This window comes from Salmo salar, chromosome ssa18 (assembly GCF_905237065.1).
Source record: "Salmo salar chromosome ssa18, Ssal_v3.1, whole genome shotgun sequence".
Lineage (NCBI taxonomy): Eukaryota > Metazoa > Chordata > Actinopteri > Salmoniformes > Salmonidae > Salmo > Salmo salar.
The window spans coordinates 55,016,298-55,036,413 of record NC_059459.1 but is presented as its reverse complement, the minus strand read 5'-3'; the positions used below and the strand labels follow the sequence as shown (position 1 = coordinate 55,036,413).

Here is a 20,116-nt window from a genome sequence, read left to right as displayed (position 1 = left end):
GACTGACCTTCATGTCTTAACGTAATGACGGACTGTTGTTTCTCTTTACTAATTTGAGCTGTTCTTGCCATAATATGGACTTGGTCTTTCACCAAGTAGGGCTAACTTCTGTATACCACCCCTAACTTGTCACAACACAACTGATTTGGCTCAAATGCACTAAGAAGGAAAGAAATTCCACAAATTAACTTTTAACAAGGTACACCTGTTAATTGAAATGGATTCCAGGTGACTACCTCATGAACCAGACCATTTCCGGAGACCTTCTCCCCTACCTCACCTCGCTCATCAACGCATCCTTGACCGCTGGCTACGTCCCTTCCGTCTTCAAGAGAGCGAGAGTTGCACCCCTTCTGAAAAAACCTACACTCGATCCCTCCGATGTCAACAACTACAGGCCAGTATCCCTTCTTTCCTTTCTCTCCAAAACTCTTGAACGCGCCGTGCTTGGCCAGCTCTCTTGCTATCTCTCTCAGAATGACCTTCTTGATCCTAATCAGTCAGGTTTCAAGACTGGGCATTCAACTGAGACTGCTCTTCTCTGTGTCACGGAGGCTCTCCGCACTGCTAAAGCTAACTCTCTCTCCTCTGCTCTCATCCTTCTAGACCTATCTGCTGCCTTTGATACCGTGAACCATCAGATCCTCCTCTCCACCCTCTCCGAGCTGGGCATCTCTGGCACCGCGCACGCTTGGATTGCGTCCTACCTGACAGGTCGCTCCTACCAGGTGGCGTGGCGAGAATCTGTCTCCGCACCACGTGCTCTCACCACTGGTGTCCCCCAGGGCTCTGTTCTTGGCCCACTCCTATTCTCGCTATACACCAAGTCACTTGGCTCTGTCATATCCTCACATGGTCTCTCATATCATTGCTATGCAGATGACACACAATTAATCTTCTCCTTTCCCCCTTCTGACAACCAGGTGGCGAATCGCATCTCTGCATGTCTGGCAGACATATCAGTGTGGATGACGGATCACCACCTCAAGCTGAACTCTCGGCAAGACGGAGCTGCTCTTCCTCCCGGGAAGGACTGCCCGTTCCATGATCTCGCCATCACGGTTGACAACTCCCTTGTGTCCTCCTCCCAGAGTGCTAAGAGCCTTGGCGTGACCCTGGACAACACCCTGTCGTTCTCCACCAACATCAAGGCGGTGACCCGATCCTGTAGGTTCATGCTCTACAACATTCGCAGAGTACGACCCTGCCTCACACAGGAAGCGGCGCAGGTCCTAATCCAGGCACTTGTCATCTCCCGTCTGGATTACTGCAACTCGCTGTTGGCTGGGCTCCCTGCCTGTGCCATTAAACCCCTACAACTCATCCAGAACGCCGCAGCCCGTCTGGTGTTCAACCTTCCCAAGTTCTCTCACGTCACCCCGCTCCTCCGCTCTCTCCACTGGCTTCCAGTCGAAGCTCGCATCCGCTACAAGACCATGGTGCTTGCCTACGGAGCTGTGAGGGGAACGGCACCTCCGTACCTTCAGGCTCTGATCAGGCCCTACACCCAAACAAGGGCACTCCGTTCATCCACCTCTGGCCTGCTCGCCTCCCTACCTCTGAGGAAGCACAGTTCCCGCTCAGCCCAGTCAAAACTGTTCGCTGCTCTGGCACCCCAATGGTGGAACAAGCTCCCTCACGACGCCAGGACAGCGGAGTCAATCACCACCTTCCGGAGACACCTGAAACCCCACCTCTTCAAGGAATACCTGGGATAGGATAAGGTAATCCTTCTAACCCCCCCCCTTAAAAGATTTAGATGCACTATTGTAAAGTGGTTGTTCCACTGGATATTATAGGTGAATGCACCAATTTGTAAGTCGCTCTGGATAAGAGCGTCTGCTAAATGACTAAAATGTAAATGTAAAAAATGAGAGAATGCCAAGAGTGGGCAAATCTGTCATCAAGGCAAAAGGTTGGCTACTTTGAAGAATCTCAAATCTAAAATACACTTTTTTTGGTTACTACATGATTTCATATGTGTTATTTCATAGTTTTGATGTCTTCACTATTTTTCTACAATGTAGAAAATAGTAAAAATAAAGAAAAACCCTTGAATGAGAAGGTGTGTCCAAACTTTTGACTGGTACTGTGTGTGCACACTTGAGGGTGTGCAGTCAAACAAGGTTGAAGGTTCACACCTTGCATGGTCACACTATAGCTCATATCGTTTCTAACACACACATGCACACACACCTCCAATTGGCCCATCCGTTGCACCACATCTTTAACACTATAATCAGTGCAATCAGGCCATTTGTTTACCACCCTAAAGCTCAGTTTCCTCCCTGAAGCAACATTTGTGGTTTTATTTCACACTACCTAAAGTCTGCTCTCAACTCAAGAAGCACTCCTCCCACTATTGCAATTAACCCACGGTGGGTGCATCTGGACTGCATACCATAATACCCTGCGTACCATAATGAACACTAGCTGTAAGGAATGCCATCTAGGGTCTACTAGGGCCTTAAAAATACTCTACATTATTGACAACCTGTGTCTTGCTGTGTTTTTGTTTTCGCTTGACTGTTTGTTGGAAAATAAAAATGAGATGAAAATCCACAGGGCTTCTTGTTGAGGATTTTACCACGTTGTTTTGACAGCCCTGCCCAAAGAAATCAGCTCCTACCCCAAAATGTGTGTGGTCCTTTTCTGACAATTTTTACCAAACCCAAACCTCTAATCTACTAACATACAGTAGAAGTGAAGGTTAGGTCGGTTTGTTTTTGCATAGCTAGGCACACACCCTCAAGTGTTTAGTTTATAGTCCAGAAAAGCCTTAATTACATATGATTTCGTTTCAATGTGTCAATTTACACATGGTAAAACTTTTCAGTTCTGAACCAGCGTTTCTAGGCTACAGTCTACCTAAACTATGCAATACAGCAGACCTTGTTTTGTTGAGTCTGAGTTGGGTGAGGTATTATACAGTATCCCTGTATTTCAACTTGAGCCCCACTCTCACATCTGTCATTGGCTGGCTGTTGTTCTCCCCTCTGGACACAAAACCGTGTGACGGATGCAGTGAGAGACGCGGACGGTCCTTAATGACCTACTATTACCATAAACTGCCGATTTTCCCCATCCCTAGGGGCGAGCCAGCCTGAGTTCAATAACCCATCTGCCGCTGAGGAAAAGGGGGAGAACTCCGAACTGGGCTAGCCCTGCCTGCCTGATGTTTTTACATTTTCTTCCCTTCGTTAACTGCACACTGGAATACGAGCCCGAGAGAGAGAGCTGGGCGGAGAGAAAAGGGGTCGCGTCTCACCTTTCAGCAAAGATAGAGAGGGGGAGATATTAGAAAAGTTCAGTCTGCCCTCGGCGCGCTTGCTTGCAAGGCACGACTAGCCCTCTCTTTATTGGCCGCCTGTCAGCACCGTAACAGACTGCAGATGCAAGCATTCAAACAAGATCCGCTCCGTTTCTGAGCTGAGCAGACCATGCAGGCACAGGCAGTTTGAGTAGGTTTTGAAAGAGGGAGGAGGACGGAAGGAAGGAAGCAAAGAGGGAAAAGCCGGAGAAAAGTTTGTAAGGAGACTCGTGACGGAGACGTTGCCGGTTGGTCGTAAAGCGCACGGTGAAGAAAGCCTGTTCAGAGCTGGTATCGCGGGGCAAATCTATCCTCAAAGAAACAGACAAGGGTCCGTCGTTGGCCGCTGACCCGCGGAGAGAGGGATTTTTATTGATATTCGACAGCTGCCGGGCACTCGCCTGCTTCTGTTTGCTGGGATTTAGATGCGTTGGGAAGCCACCATGCGGAGCGATCCCATTTTGTTCGCTTCCAGGGGTGAGTGTATTCAAACGTCAGCATGCGCTTTTGGTTCACGGCTTCAACAGCTGGCCACTGTAAATATTGATATGTATCTGACACATCCATTTGCAATCTCCCCTTGAGAGCTGCTGGTTTAAAACGAAACGAGTTCAATAGCCAACACACTTACTGGAAGTGAAAATATAATTATATATAATTCATTGATGATGCATTAGACTAGGCCTGTTATTGTATAATAACAATGTAACCGTTATATCCTAATAATAAACAATGCATTGTTGCAAATCATTATCACCCCGCATTGTAAATTGTCATTGCCGCTTTGCTATAATGAAAACTCATTAAATGAATTATTCTGTGTGCAGTTATAATAATAGTTCCCCTCATAACAGAGAGAGCGAGAGGTTTGCCGCGAGCTGGAGCCTGGAAAGATTGCTGGCCACCCCTGGCTCCTGACAGTGTCATTAGGGTCGTGGTTTTGTTGTCCATGGAATTATGCGTCGCGACTAGAGTAGCTAGTTGCAACCTGAGCCCTCCCCGCCCTCTCCCCTTTCTGACCCCGGGCAACACTGATGAATAGCAGCCCTCTCAGCGTCCAGGCAGTCCCGCATGATAATCACTGGATTGTGCCCTCGCTGGGCGCAGCTGCCGCCCGCTGGCGCGGGACGAGGTGAGCAGTGACCGCTTCTTTCCAGGGGAGCGCACTTGGAGCTGCTACAGTATACTGTGCATGAGTTTTACGAGCTCATTGATTTGGGTGGTTTACTTTTGTTGCCGTACCACCAATTCAATCAGGGCATCATAGTTTATAATATATCATAACAGTCATGGAACGCTTTTGTTTATGTTCCAATGTTATTCTAAATTAGATTTTGGTCTCCGGTAAGGTTTAATCTTTACAAATTAAGCAATTTTTCGATGATATTACTTACACAAATGATCGTGGTGGTGTCACTCAACTCATCCGTTACATAGGCCCACATACCTAAGGTCAACCTGGAGGTAATGTAAGATTTTCCCTGAGGTCAACAACATAGTCGTGGTATGACAACACCAAGTGGCTCCATATGTCTTTGTTTCTCTGCAGGAGACCGTGTCCCTACAATAACAAAACCTGGCTCCTCTGCTACCCTCCTACCCTCCTCTATCCTCGGGTTGGCAGCTGCGTGGTATCAGGTAGCTTGGCAATTTATCGCAGCTTAACGTTTGGTAGGGTCACCGACAGACATCCATTGTGTCGTAATGCTGTAATCTCATCTCCACGCCACATGAGAATGTGGGAAGTGTGTTTTGGCTCAAGGGCTGGGACATGGAGAGGGTGTTTTTAAGTTTTGCCTTGTGATCAGCCTATCCACAAGTGGGGGGTACTAGCAGCAGGCAAACTTGGCAGTTGGAAAGAAATCACTTTCTCTCCCTGTTTCTAAAACTCTTACGTGGTGCCATTTTGGGGGCAATATGAATGGAGTGTTAATGTGTTTATTATCGTAGTTTCCCCTCGGTCGGAAACCCTCAGACGATGTGGCTTTAATTGGCACCGCGTTGGGTGCCTGTGATGTGGCCATGGTGTCAGCAATTTGGCCCCCTTCGTTCGTTGGCCCATTTGGTTCTGTTTTAGCGAATGGGGAGTCCCCCTCTCTTTTAGAACCCCACTCAGCACCCCAATGATGATGGATTTTTAAAGGCTTTCTTGTGTCAAAAGATAAACGGGACCCCCTTTCAATGGCAGGAAAACCCGATCCAAAGAGGAGGAGAAGAGAGAGGAAGAAAAATGAGTTCATAATCCCCCCTTATCAAAGTCAATCTGTCAGTGAACTGGCATGCAGGCACAGAGACTTTAATTCCAACCCTAATTGGAGACCCCTGGCCACCTCCATTCCTGTCAATAGCCTTATGCACATTGGAAAACCATCGTGATGAAGAGCCATATGTAGACTTATATAAGACTTGTGTCATACAGTGTGACTGTCATGCATTGTGACTGTCATATGGTGTGGCTATCATATAGTTTGACTGTGCCTTTATCCAACACAAATCCAAAGCCTTTTGACTTGATACAATTGCATGTGGACAGATTACGAAAAACATAAATCGGTAAACCACGATTAGGCTCGATGTAACATTGGTTTTGCAGGGCCATCTGATTTAATTTCCGAATGCATGCAGCATTGGCAATCATAAATAACTACTCTTGCTTTCTTTGGCAATATCCTCAGGGCAATAACCGAAGTTGTTGATCATCTCTGATTATCTCTTAGCCTGATATAAAAGGCTTAGCATCTATAAGAGGATGAGGTGGTTAGCTAGTTTATCTGTCTGGGGTGAAGATATACATTTGGTCCGGATAGAACCAACACCATCGCGAGAGGGTTTTGGTGGGGTCTGGCATTGCCAAATTGGGGGGGGGGCAAGAGTAGCTCTTGAGAAAAACACCAACAACATGACTGAAAATGGAACTGATGGAAGAAAGGGTGGAAAGGGGGTTGTGGTCTGTGCTGGGTGGAGTCTAATGGGAATAGATGCTTTTAAATACTGTCTGGTTAGGAGCTGTCAATCAAAGTGGAGCGGTTTCCCTTTGAGCGTCACACCAGTTAACTTGGCTTTAGGCCAACACATGGATGGCTCTAGCTTTACCACAAACTTGAAGTATGGCATGGGAGCCTAAATGCTCATCTCATCAACCTCCTTCTGACTCGGATAGACTACATCAGCCACGCTATCTTCTTTCGACTTTCTTTCTTTCTTTCTTTCTTGGTTGAATGCAAATGGCCGGTGACATAACTACAGTCCAGGTTGGGATGGGATGCCATCCCCTGGCACCACCAAGTCTCCTCAGGCCCTCCATTCCTCCAAGAAAGATGAGTCCAACTCGAGATCCAGAGCCTCTAACCACCATCCTCTCCTGTTCTCTTTTCTTCCCTCCATCCCCTCTCAGTGGTGCGCTTTCACATTGAGTGCTCTGTAATTATCCCCTTACACAGATACTGGAGGAGCTTCACTCTTTCTCTCACGCTCTCTCGCTCTCTCTCTCTCCCTCCCTCCCTCTCCATTCCATCCTACCCTCTCTCTCTCTCCCTCTCCCCTGCCTCTCTTTCGCTCTATGAACTACGGACTCTGGTTCCCTTCTCTCAGATGAGGGGTAGGTTTTGAGGTCCAGATCAGTCCGACTCAGATGTTTGTGGTTTGGCACATCTGCTTGTAAAACCACCTGTGTAAGTGATAGAGATGATATAGTCCACCGTGATGTTCCCTTGGCATTCCCCGTGGAACCCAGAGCCCTGGTAATTACAGACCAGGATAGCGAGTGCTTGTCTCTCGTCATAAGCTAATGCAGCCACTGATCTCATCATCTTACAGTACATGGGTTGGGTTCTCAGGGGAAAGGACCCAGAAGCATGAGTGTTCTATTGAAGGTTTATTAAACGCTCATTGCGTTTCTATGACCGTGATTTGATATGATATTCACCCTTTTGATTGGGGTGATCGTGGCCTGCAGGCCGACTCTTGTCTTCACGGAGTTTAGAGGATTATTAAGGTAGAAATATGACGTACAGAACTGGCACGATTCCCTACTCTAAATGACAGAGAATCATGTATGTTCTACACATCACATTTCTATCTGACTTGCTGTGTAATCTACGGAAAGAGTCCCAGGTTAGCTTTTCTGGGTCAAACAGGGGCTCCAGGGAGAGAGTTCCAGGGGCCCAGGGGAGGTAGCGTGTTTCCCCCGCACTGGGCTTCCTCTCTCTGAATGTGGGCGTAGGCCGGCTGGAGGAAATGTGCTGACTCAGACCCCGGAGTAAGGCACTCAGTTCACCCCAACGGAGGGAAGATGGGGGAGGGAGAGAGGGAGGGAGGGAAGGAGGGGGAGGGAGAGAGGGAGGGAGGGAAGGAGGGAGGGAGAGAGAGGAGGAGGGAGGGGAGGGAGAGAGGAGAAGGAAGGAGGGAGGGAAGGAGAGGGAGGGAGAGGGGGGGAGGGAGGAGAGAGGGAGGGAGGGAGGGAAGGAGGGAGGGAGGGAGGGAGGAGGAGGGAGGGAGGGAGAGGGAGGGAAGGGGGAAGCCCTCCAGAGAGGCAGAAGGAGGAGGGGCAGAAGGCAGAAGGAGGGCAGAAGGAGGAGGGGGGGCACAGTAGGAGGGTCAGCTGGATGAGCCAGCTGTAGCATGTGTGTGTGTGTGTGTGTGTGTGTGTGTGTGTGTGCGCGTGCGCTGGGGGTTGATATAAGGAGCTGTGTGCAAACAGCGTTGAGCGATGCCCTGTTGTGTGGTGAACGACTGACGCGAGGATGGTAACCATGGCGACGCCAGACCATAAACCACCCCAATTAACTTCACAAACGTCCAACTGCAACATTCTGCCTACAACGCAACAGATTATTTGGCAGTTCCCTATATCCCACAATGACACTCAATATATTGCATTTGCTGATTACCATTGACATTCTATGGAATAGTAAACTCAAGCGTACCTGCACTGCACACAATCTATGTTTGGTGGTCCATGTCCGCAGTGCATACACTAACCAGCCTGTCATTGGTCCAGGTCTGGAGTATCTTATGCCCATTGGCTCAGTCAACACACAGAGTCTGGGCGGGATCTATCATCTATCATCAGACATCAAAGTGGAGCAGGCTACCACTTGATCCAAAGAACACCAGAGCTCCCTCAGAAGCCTGGCTCGAGTTTCTCAAACAGACATGATGTCAGATTACATAGGCTTTATGATATATGGTCTAGACGAGTAGTTGTAGTACACATGTGGGCGTCGTACGATAGCTCAATACAGACTGCTTATAGGATGGATAATGACGATGCGCTCTCTCATTTCTGTAAATACACCCACTGGTTTTCCTGTATTGTAAGGGTGAGTTTGGGTTGTGTTTTGTAGGTTGCCTATCACTTAGGCTACACAATGTGAAAAATAAACAATGCGTGTACAAAAACATTAAGAACACCTTCCTAATATTGAGTTGTGGCACTCATTTTGCCCTCAGAACAGCCTCAATTCATCAGGGCATGGACTCTACAAGGTGTTGAAAGTGTTCCACAGGGATGCTGGCCCATGTTGACACCAATGTTTCCCACAGTTGTGTCAAGTTGACTGGAGGTCCTTTGAGTGGTGGGCCATTCTTGATTCACGCGGGAAACTGTTGAGAGTGAAAACCCCATCAGCGTTGCAATTCTTGACACAAACTAGTGCTCCTGGTAGCTACTACCATACCTGGTTCAAAGGTACTTACATATTTTCTTGACCCTTCGCCCTCTGAATGGCACACATACACAATGTCTCAATTGTCTCAAAGCTTAAAAATTATTAAACCTGTCTCTTCCCCTTCATCTACACTGATTGAAGTGGATTTAACAAGTGACATCAATAAGGGATCATAGCTTTCACCTGGATTCACCTGGTCAGTCTGTCATGGAAAGAGCAGGTGTTCTTAATGTTTTGTACTCTCAGCGTACTTATGTACTGCTATATTTAGTTCCTGTATGACATTTTGAGTGTGTCTTAATAGAATAGTAACACATTTTGTTATGGAAAATGCAGGCTATTTAAGGTGAGAGGGAAAAACATCTGGTTTATGTTCTTGTCCTGAGTTTGTAGTTGTGTGTATTTGACAGTGTCTGTCTGTCTCTCATTTACAAATGGTGTCTGTAGCACACCCACCCCTTCTGCTGTGTTTAGTCTGGGGACGTGACAGCCTTTCAACTCAGGACCAGCGCCACACACACACACACTGCCTAGGGCCTCTATCATCGGAGTGACAGGAGAAGGCAGAGTAGTGTTTAAGGACCTGTCAGACATCAAGACACACACACACACACACACACACACACACACACACACACACACACACACACACACACACACACACACACACACACACACACACACACACACACACACACACACAACAACAACAAAAATAAGAAGGGTACAGTTGAAGTCGTAAGTTTACATACACCTTAATCAAATACATTTAAACTCAGTTTTTCACAATTCCTGACATTTAATCCTAGTAAAAATCCCCTGTTTTAGGTCAATTAGGATCACCACTTTATTTTAAGAATGTGAAATGTCAGAATAATAGTAGAGAGAATGATTGATTTATTTCAGCTTTTATTTCTTTCATCACATTCCCAGTGGGTCAGAAGTTTACATACACTCAATTAGTATTTGGTAGCATTGCCTTTAAATTGTTTAACTTGGGTCAAACGTTTCAGGTAGCCTTCCACAAGCTTCCCACAATAAGTTGGGTGAATTTTGGCCCATTCCTCCTGACAGAGCTGGTGTAACTGAGTCAGGTTTGTAGGCCTCCTTGCTCGCACACATATTTTCAGTTCTGCCCACAAATTTTCTATAGGATTGAGGTCAGGGCTTTGTGATGGCCACTCCAATATCTCGACTTTGTTGTCCTTAAGCAATTTTGCCCCATCTTTGGAAGTATGCTTGGGGTCATTGTCCATTTGTAAGACCCATTTGCGACCAAGCGTTAACTTCCTGACTGATGTCCTGAGATGTTGCTTCAATATATCCACATCATTTTCCGTCTTCATGATGCCATCTATTTTGTGAAGTGCACCAGTCCCTCTTGCAGCAAAGCACCTCCACAACATGATGCTTCCACCCCCGTGCTTCACAGTTGGGATGGTGTTCTTCGGCTTGCAAGCATCCCCCTTTTTCCTCCAAACATAACGATTGTCATTATGGCCAAACAGTTCTATTTTTTTTTTCATCAGACCAGAGGACATTTCTCAAAAAGTACGATCTTTGTCCCCATGTGCAGTTGCAAACCCCTTTTTTTATGGTGGTTTTGGAGCAGTGGCTTCTTCCTTGCTGAACGGCCTTTCAGGTTATGTCGATATAGGACTCGTTTTACTGTGGATATAGGTACTTTTGTACCTGTCTTGGCTGATTTCTTTTGATTTTCCCATGATGTCAAGTAAAGAGGCACTGAGTTTGAAGTTAGACCTTGAAATACATCCACAGGCACTCCTCCAATTGACTCAAATGATGTCAATTAGCCTATCAGAAGCTTCTAAAGTCATGACATAATTTTCTGGAATTTTCCAAGCTGTTTAAAAGCACAGTCAACTTAATGTATGTAAACTTCTGACCCACTGGAATTGTGATACAGTGAATAATAAGTGAAATAATCTGTCTGTAAACAATTATTGGGAAAATGACTTGTCATGCACCTAGTAGATGTCCTAACCGACTTGCCAAAACTATAGTTCGTTAACAAGAAATTTGTGGAGTGGTTGAAAAATTAGTTTTAATGACTCCAACATAAGTGTATGTAAACTTCCGACTTCAACTGCACTTGTTTAGTCCTTGGCTATGCCCCACCTCTCGCTAGAATTTAATTTAAAAAAGCTATTTTCACATCAGTTGTTGTCACCAAGTGCTTATACATGTAAACACAAGAAGGGACAATACATGGAATTTGGTTTCATTCATGTTATGTTTCTTAACAATAAAATGGAACAGAATTACATATAATAGGGATTGAAACCCAGCCTAAAATCCTCGCTCTCTCTCTGTAGAACAGCTATTTTATTTATTATAGTGATTAAGGAGTAACATTAAAAACAGACTAATATGACCCACCAACATTTAGATTACTATACAGAAAACCCTAAAATGACTGAAATAAGTAAATCAAGTCAATGATGAGAGAGTAGTCAGATGAAATGATAATTGAACCTAGAGGTTTGCCATGAACCAAGAGATTTTGAGTTCAAATCTCAAGTGAGGTCATGTTGAATAATAATTACTGTATAAATGGACATGCACAATGTAATCATGTATGTCAACGTGTGTAAAATATGTAAGTTGAAAACATTGTATGTTCAAAGCAAGGTTTGTGTCTGTGTGTGTACTTTAAGGTAATGCTTAAGTCGTTTTTTTGGGGTATCTGTACTTTACATTACTATTTATATTTTTTACAACTTTTACTTTTACTCCACTACATTTCTAAAGAAATTCATGCGCTTTTTACTCCATAAATGTTCTCTGACACCCAAAAGTACTTGTTACATTTCGAAATTGTCAAATTCACACACTTATCAAGAGAACATCCCTGGTCATCCCTACTGAGTCTGATCTGACGGACTCACTAAACACAAATGCTTTGTTTGTAAATTAAATTAAGAGTGTTGGAGTGTGCCCCTGGCTATCCGTAAATAACAAATACAATCGTGTCATCCGGTTTGCTTAATGTAAAGAATGCGAAATTATATATATACTTTTTACTTTTGATACTTAAGTATATTTAAAACCAAATACTGTTAGACTGTTACTCAAGTATTATTTTACTGGGTGACTTTTACTTGAGTCATTTTCTATTAAGTTATCTTTACTTGTATGACAATTGGGTACTTTTTCACCACTGGTAACCAGTTCCACAGCACTTCTTTTGCACAGCACTTTTCTCCCCCAAATATAATCTATAGTTGAATGAACATATGAGAAGTTATGTCAAGTTAGAGGTAGGTTTGGGCCAAATATATATTTTTTTGTTAATGTAGCATGGCTGTGGAACCAGTTACTTAATAATAATTTGAAGCAACTTGATTTTTGTGTTGTTGCAGTGTACCAGCAAGAAAGTGATAAATGAGGGTCTGTTTGAAAGTGGGTCATATAAACATTGCCTTATATTTATTACAGGAAATATACCACACTTTCTGTCTGAAATGGGTATCTGTCTCTCTATCCCTCTCTCTCCCCCCTCCTCTCTTAAAGGATAATAAGATTACAACAGGAATGTGTGAAAGCTGCTGTTTGTACAGCTATAGAGAAAGACTCCCCAGTCTTCTCCATAGCTGTGAGAGTAAAATATGGATATGTGTTCTAACCTCGTAAATGTCTCTGGCAGACAACGGTATGCACCGATCTCAATGCCAGACGCACTGATCAAAGGTTTAGGCCACCATCCCCAAACTGTACATCACTATCATTAATAGAGCTGTCAAGGGGGTCCTTCAGGCTTTTATAGGGCCTACTAGATGTTATATCATCGCAGGTGTCTGGCAAAAACAATACGTGCTGTATGTCAATTGAGACTATGCCCGAATCACTCTGTACTGCTGTGTGTTGAACATTCCAAACCGTTTCGTTAGCTGTCAGTCAGATTTCACATGTGGAGGGGATGCGGATAATTGCATTACCATTTTCTATGACATAATGCATTACTCAATAGGTGTATCAAAATATACCACCCTAGAAATTGTATTGCTCCTCACAGAGTTCAACTGAACTGATTTTAATGGAATCATTCAAGACACACGAGCATGGTCTGTGAGGAATTATGCCTTTGCAGGGGTTAAACGATACAGATAGTTTCATCGTGAGTGTGTGTTTTTCTGTCATAGTGGGAGGCCAGGGGAATTCTCTACGGAACAAACCACATATAGGACCTCTGATTATATGCTTAGCTAACCAACCATAACTTCTAGGGGCCTGTCAATGAACGTCCACTATTTAGAGTTCATATGATGTCATCAGCTATAAAACATGTTTGTTACACGCTCTGCTGGAACTGAAAGGGCTGAACCATTAAAGATAGAGGTGTGTGTGTGTGTTCTTTATCTACAGAGGAGTTCTGGATTGATGTGCGGAGCCTAACACGCATATCACCGCCATAACTCAACGTGAAGCGATCCATACCCTTTTCTCACTCCCAGTGAAAGACACACACACACACGCACCTAAACATCCAGCTATGCCTTTATATGGGCTGTACCTATTGTTTGTCTACTAAGGTTAGTGAATGTATATGTTCCCAGAGCTGCAAATCAACTTTGATGGCAGGGAAGATTCCTCAGGTCTAGTGCCAGGCCCAGCCTCGGTTGGGCAACTCTTAATCATGGTGTCTACATACAGCTTTGAATACGTCAGTTAGGTTGCGTTTGTTTCCCAAGAGTCTTCGAATGCTGTTGAAACGGTATAGCCTACAGAGAGTGTTGACATCGACTTGGTCATAACCACATTATTACGTTACACCTTTGCTGGCCCATGAGTATAATATAGCCTGTGTGTTTGCGAGTGTGTCTGCTGTCTAACATTCTATTGTTTGTGTCCTGTGTCTTTCTGCAGCCATGGAGGAGTTGGTGTGTGAGCTGCGTCTGTTCCTGGACCTGCTGGACAGGGAGTATCTGAGTTCTGGGGTCAGGGAGAAGAAGATGCTCATCTCCAACATCCTCCACAGGGTCCTCAACGCTAATGGTCAGAACCTAAACACAACCTTTCTACAACCTCACGGTCAGACCTACAACCATCACATAACCTTTACACAACCCCACTCATCTCCAACATCCTCCACAGGGTCCTCAACGCTAATGGTCAGAACCTAAACACAACCTTTATACAACCTCACGGTCAGACCTACAACCATCACTTAACCTTTACACAACCTCAGTTCAGTTAAGGTCAGACTCCCAACCACCGCACGTCAACTATTACACAACTTTTGTCCATTCAGTTCACCTCAATCCCTTTTATATGTAATTCTTTCTGGTCCATCTTATTGTTTAGAAACATTACATGGATGAAACCAAATTCCAATTATTGTCCTTTTCTTGTGTTTACTTTGCAGTCTTCTACTGTCTCTAAAATCTCTCTCTTTATCTCTCTATTTCTCTCTCAGAGCCCTCGTTCAAGTCAGAGATCCACAGCAGCCTCCCGGCCCCCCCTCAGATGCCCCTCCCAGAGATCCCACAACCCTGGCTGGTAAGACAACCTCACATCACCTCTGATCCCTAACCTCTGACATCACCACCTTTACATCACTTTACTCTTCTCTGACTGGGCATGGTAGTCATCTGACTGGGCATGGCAGTCATCTGACTGGGCATGGTAGTCAACTGACTGGGCATGGTAGTCATCTGACTGGGCATGGTAGTCAACTGACTGGGCATGGTAGTCATCTGACTGGGCATGGTAGTCATCTGACTGGGCATGGTAGTCATCTGACTGGGCATGGTAGTCAACTGACTGGGCATGGTAGTCATCTGACTGGGCATGGTAGTCATCTGACTGGGCATGGTAGTCAACTGACTGGGCATGGTAGTCATCTGACTGGGCATGGTAGTCATCTGACTGGGCATGGTAGTCATCTGACTGGGCATGGTAGTCATCTGACTGGGCATGGTAGTCAACTGACTGGGCATGGTAGTCATCTGACTGGGCATGGTAGTCATCTGACTGGGCATGGCAGTCATCTGACTGGGCATGGTAGTCAACTGACTGGGCATGGTAGTCATCTGACTGGGCATGGTAGTCATCTGACTGGGCATGGTAGTCATCTGACTGGGCATGGTAGTCATTTGACTGGGCATGGTAGTCATCTGACTGGGCATGGTAGTCATCTGACTGGGCATGGCAGTCATCTGACTGGGCATGGTAGTCAACTGACTGGGCATGGTAGTCATCTGACTGGGCATGGCAGTCATCTGACTGGGCATGGTAGTCATCTGACTGGGCATGGTAGTCATTTGACTGGGCATGGTAGTCATCTGACTGGGCATGGTAGTCATCTGACTGGGCATGGCAGTCATCTGACTGGGCATGGTAGTCAACTGACTGGGCATGGTAGTCATCTAACTGGGCATGGTAGTCATCTGACTGGGCATGGTAGTCATCTGACTGGGCATGGTAGTCATCTGACTGGGCATGGTAGTCATCTGACTGGGCATGGTAGTCATCTGACTGGGCATGGTAGTCACCTGACTGGGCATGGTAGTCAACTGACTGGGCATGGTAGTCATCTGACTGGGCATGGTAGTCATCTGACTGGGCATGGTAGTCACCTGACTGGGCATGGTAGTCAACTGACTGGGCATGGTAGTCATCTGACTGGGCATGGTAGTCATCTGACTGGGCATGGTAGTCATCTGACTGGGCATGGTAGTCATCTGACTGGGCATGGTAGTCAACTGACTGGGCATGGTAGTCAACTGACTGGGCATGGTAGTCAACTGACTGGGCATGGTAGTCATCTGACTGGGCATGGTAGTCATCTGACTGGGCATGGCAGTCATCTGACTGGGCATGGCAGTCATCTGACTGGGCATGGCAGTCATCTGACTGGGCATGGTAGTCATCTGACTGGGCATGGTAGTCATCTGACTGGGCATGGTAGTCATCTAACTGGGCATGGTAGTCATCTGACTGGGCATGGTAGTCATCTGACTGGGCATGGCAGTCATCTGACTGGGCATGGTAGTCATCTGACTGGGCATGGCAGTCATCTGACTGGGCATGGTAGTGGTAGTCATCTGACTGGGCATGGTAGTTATTTGTACTGGATCAGATCTCAACACAGCCTATAAACTTGATTGATCGCTTGATGATGTTTATTGTCATTCAAGAGGAAATTCCTTCCACATTCTTCAACCACAAGTAACTTGAAACATTGAGACATGTTGCATAAGCTCAAGCCAGATTGCATGCAGTACTCTGTCCAATGAATGTCACATCCAATCATATTGGAGGGTGTTGTAACCATGTGAAGTGTTTCAGGGCGTTTTAACAGTCTCTTATAAATCAGTAGGAAGGGTAGTTCTGAGATCGATATGTTTCTGCTCTCTCACCACCTCCCAACCCCTGACACTCATCAATAACACAGGGTTTAATATATGTGGATGTGTGTGTGTGTGTGCTGTGGCAACAGAATGTGTGTGTGTGCCATTTGTCTCCAAGCGGATGTCTGATCGTATCCAGGTGTGCCGTGCTATCCCATAAACCCCCTTCACCATGACAATAACCCACACCTTGTTCTACAAAGCTGTGGTGAGGAGTGTGTGAGACATGCACACACATCCACACAGCTTCATTTTCTTGACATTTCAGGACTTTTTAGGGAGTACAAATGTTTGACCATTTAAAAAAAAAAAAGGGATTTTCCCTAACCCCTAACCCTAAACCTTAACCCTAACCCTTAACCTAACCTTAACCCCTCAAAACCTTAACCCAACACTTAAACTCAAAATAGCATTTGAAGAAATTCAGGACAGTCAGTGAATTGTTAGGACATTGGGGTCCTGATAAGGTAGGAAAACGAGTATGCACACACACACACACACACACACACACACACACACACACACACACACACACACACACACACACACACCCCTTACAGTACAGTTTGTAATTAGAACCATCCTACCTCTGTCCTCCTCTCCTGACCCTAGTGTGTGTCTGGACTCTGGAACTCCTGGCTGCACTTCCCGGGAATACTTTGAGGGAGGAAGAGGAGGAGGGGGAGGAAAAGGAGGAGGAGGAGGAGGAGAGGGGTGAGGGAGGGGTTACGGGGTCATACAGTCTCTTTCTCTCTTCCTCTCCCTTTGAAATTACCATTCATTATATTGCAATGCTGACCTCTGGAAAACTGTCCAAGTAGCTGTGTTTTTTTCTTCTCAACCGTCTTTGGTTTCAGTTCACAAACATTGAATCTCCCCCTCCAATGCTCTCTCCCTCTCTCTCTCTCCTTTGGTAACTCTGTCTCCTCCATTCCTGTAGGTAATAGTGTATGTTAGAGAGGGAGGAATAATAAATGTAATAAGAATTGAGACTCAAATCCCATTATTGCACCCCTCCCCCCCAATTTGTCGAGGCATGTACTCTACAAGGAGTCGAAAGCGTTCCACAAGGATACTGGCCCGTGTTGATTCCAATGCTTCCCACAGTTGTCTCAAGTTAGCTGGATGTTCTTTGGGTGGTGGACCATTCTTGATATACACGGGAAACTGTTGAGCGTGAAAAACCCAGCAGCTTTGCAGTTCTTGACACACTCAAACCGGTGCGCCTGGCACCTACTACCTTACCCCGTTCAAGGGCATTTACATATTTTGTCTTGTCCATTCACCCTCTGAATGGCACACATACACAATCCATGTCTGAATTGTCTCAAGGCTGAAAACATATTTAACCTGTCTCCTCGCCTTCATCTACACTGATTGAAGTGGATTTACCTGGTCAGTCTAGTATGTCATGGAAAGAGCAAGTGTTCCTAATGTTTTGTACACTCAGTGCATTGTGTTGGGTCAGCGGTCCTGAAATTTCTAGAATAAGCATAATAACATCCTTTAGCAAAGTCATCTAACATGCTAACACAGACCCTCTCAGCCACTACAGAAGAGTTATGATGGTCACATGGGTGGCATTTAGTTAGGTTCACTTAGCGATTAGCAGAGAAAGAGACTGTTGATAGAGGCAAGGACCGCTGTCGCTAAGAATTGTTATTTGTGCCAGGGCAGTTGACTTTTTATTGACCCTTTCTCCAAAGCACACACACACACACACACACACACACACACACACACACACACACACACACACACACACACACACACACACACACACACACACACACACACACACACACAGGCCCTAATATCATTAGGGGTCAGGAGTCCCTTACAGGATATCTGTTAATCAGATAGACAAAGATTGGGGCATTTTATTCCAACCAGCCAAATCAACCTCACTTTGAACCACCCAGCAGGCTTCCCCTCCTGTGTGTGGTGTATGCGAGGGGTGTGTGTGTGTGTGTGTAGGAGTTTGTGTGTGTATCTGTGTGTTTGTGTGTGTGTATCTGTGTGTTCGTGTGTGTTCGTGTGTGTGTGTGTTCATGTTTGTGTGTATGTGTGTGTGTGTGTGTTAGGGAAAATGTATGAAAGAGTACTGTGTGTGTATGCTCAAGAGAGAGAGAGAGAGAGCATATTGGAGGTGTTCATGTGATGATTTTTTCACCACTGCAAACATTTTTGAAACCTGAGGCCTTGAATGAGCTCAACCCCATTAAGAGTTCCCTTCTCTTGCTCATTCCCACACAGTAGCCCCAGTCTTGTGTGGTTCCAGTCTAACACTGTCCTCAGTCAGGGCCAGACAGGAATGCAGGGATCAATGAAGTGGTTGTTCGTCAACACAGTGTCACCACCCTATCACACTCCTGTTAACACACAGACTGTAGAATAGAGGGTGCTTAGTGCTTGTCTTTACCTCGAGAGTAGATAGATTAGTAAACAAGGGTATGGCCCTGTAGCCTGGTTAAACCAGTGAAACCATTGTTTCACTTGCTGAGTACAGGTCCCAGTCTGGTTTAACCAGGCTAAGGGCTCTTAACTCCAGGACAGGAGTTTTCCTGATCAGGGTGTCAGGTAAAACTCAGAGCCCTACTTCCAGGAAATGAAAGTCTTGAGGAAAAGATTGTCAAGGGTTAATGTCGGTTGTAGACAGAGTGAGTTCCTTGAGGCTGCTGACAAACAAGGTATGCTTGTTGATTGACAGGACCCTTGAGGGGTGAGGATGGAAACGGTTCCATGTGTAGAGAGGGATCTGGATACTTAGATCTCTTAGTTTTCTTAGTGGAAGCATAAAATGAACTCAGCAAAAAATGAAACGTCAACTGTCAACTGCGTTTATTTTCAGCAAACTTAACATGTGTAAACATAACATAACAAAATTCAACAATTGAGACATTAACTGAACAAGTTTCACAGACATGTAAGTAACAGTCAGTATCTGGTGTGGCCACCAGCTGCATTAAGTACTGCAGTGCGTCCCCTCCTCATGGACTTCACCAGATTTGCCAGTTCTTGCTGTGATATGTTACCCCACTCTTCCACCAAGGCACCTGCAAGTTCCCAGAATTTTTTGGGGGGAATGGCCCTAGCCCTCACCCTCCTATCCAACAGGTCCCAGACATGCTCAATGGGATTGAGATCCGGGCTCTTCGCTGGCCATGGTAGAACACTGACATTCCTGTCTTGCAAGAAATCACGCACAGAACAAGCAGTATGGCTGGTGGCATTGTCATGCTGGAGGGTCTTGCCAGGATGAGCCTGCAGGAAGGGTACCACATCAGGGAGGAGGATGTCTTCTCTGTAACGCACAGCATTGAGATTGCCTGCAATGACAACAAGCTCAGTCCAATGATGCTGTGACACACTGCACCAGACCATGACGGACCCTCCACCTCCAAATCGATTGCGTTCCAGAGTACAGGCCTCGGTGTAACGCTCATTCCTTCGACGATAAACGCAAATCCGACCATCACCCCTGGTGAGACAAAACCGTGACTCGTCAGTGAAGAGCACTTTGCCAGTCCTGTCTGGTCCAGCGACAGTGGGTTTGTGCCCATAGGTGACGTTGTTGCCGGTGATGTCTGGTGAGGACCTGCCTTATAACAGGCCTACAAGCCCTCAGTCCAGCCTCTCTCAGCCTATTGCGAACAGTTTGAGCACTTATGGAGGGTTTGTGCGTTCCTGGTGTAACTCAGGCAGTTGTTGTTGTCATCCTGTACCTGTCCCGCAGGTGTGATATTCGGATGTACCGATCCTGC

The 20,116-nt window shown here is 45.8% G+C and overlaps 1 protein-coding gene across 3 annotated transcripts in view; it reads left to right on the top strand.

Moving 5' to 3' along the window:
* Positions 1 to 20,116, top strand: part of LOC106577495 (actin filament-associated protein 1) — a 119,414-nt gene that overhangs the window by 54,447 nt on the left and 44,851 nt on the right. For 2 of the 3 annotated variants that reach the window (XM_045701280.1, XM_045701282.1), the window contains exons 2-3: positions 13,867 to 13,995; positions 14,417 to 14,499. In XM_045701280.1, the coding sequence (XP_045557236.1) occupies positions 13,867 to 13,995; positions 14,417 to 14,499 (212 nt within the window). Of the gene's footprint in view, positions 1 to 3,201; positions 3,788 to 13,866; positions 13,996 to 14,416; positions 14,500 to 20,116 lie in introns of those variants that run through there. The other variant, XM_045701281.1, reaches the window with a different exon arrangement.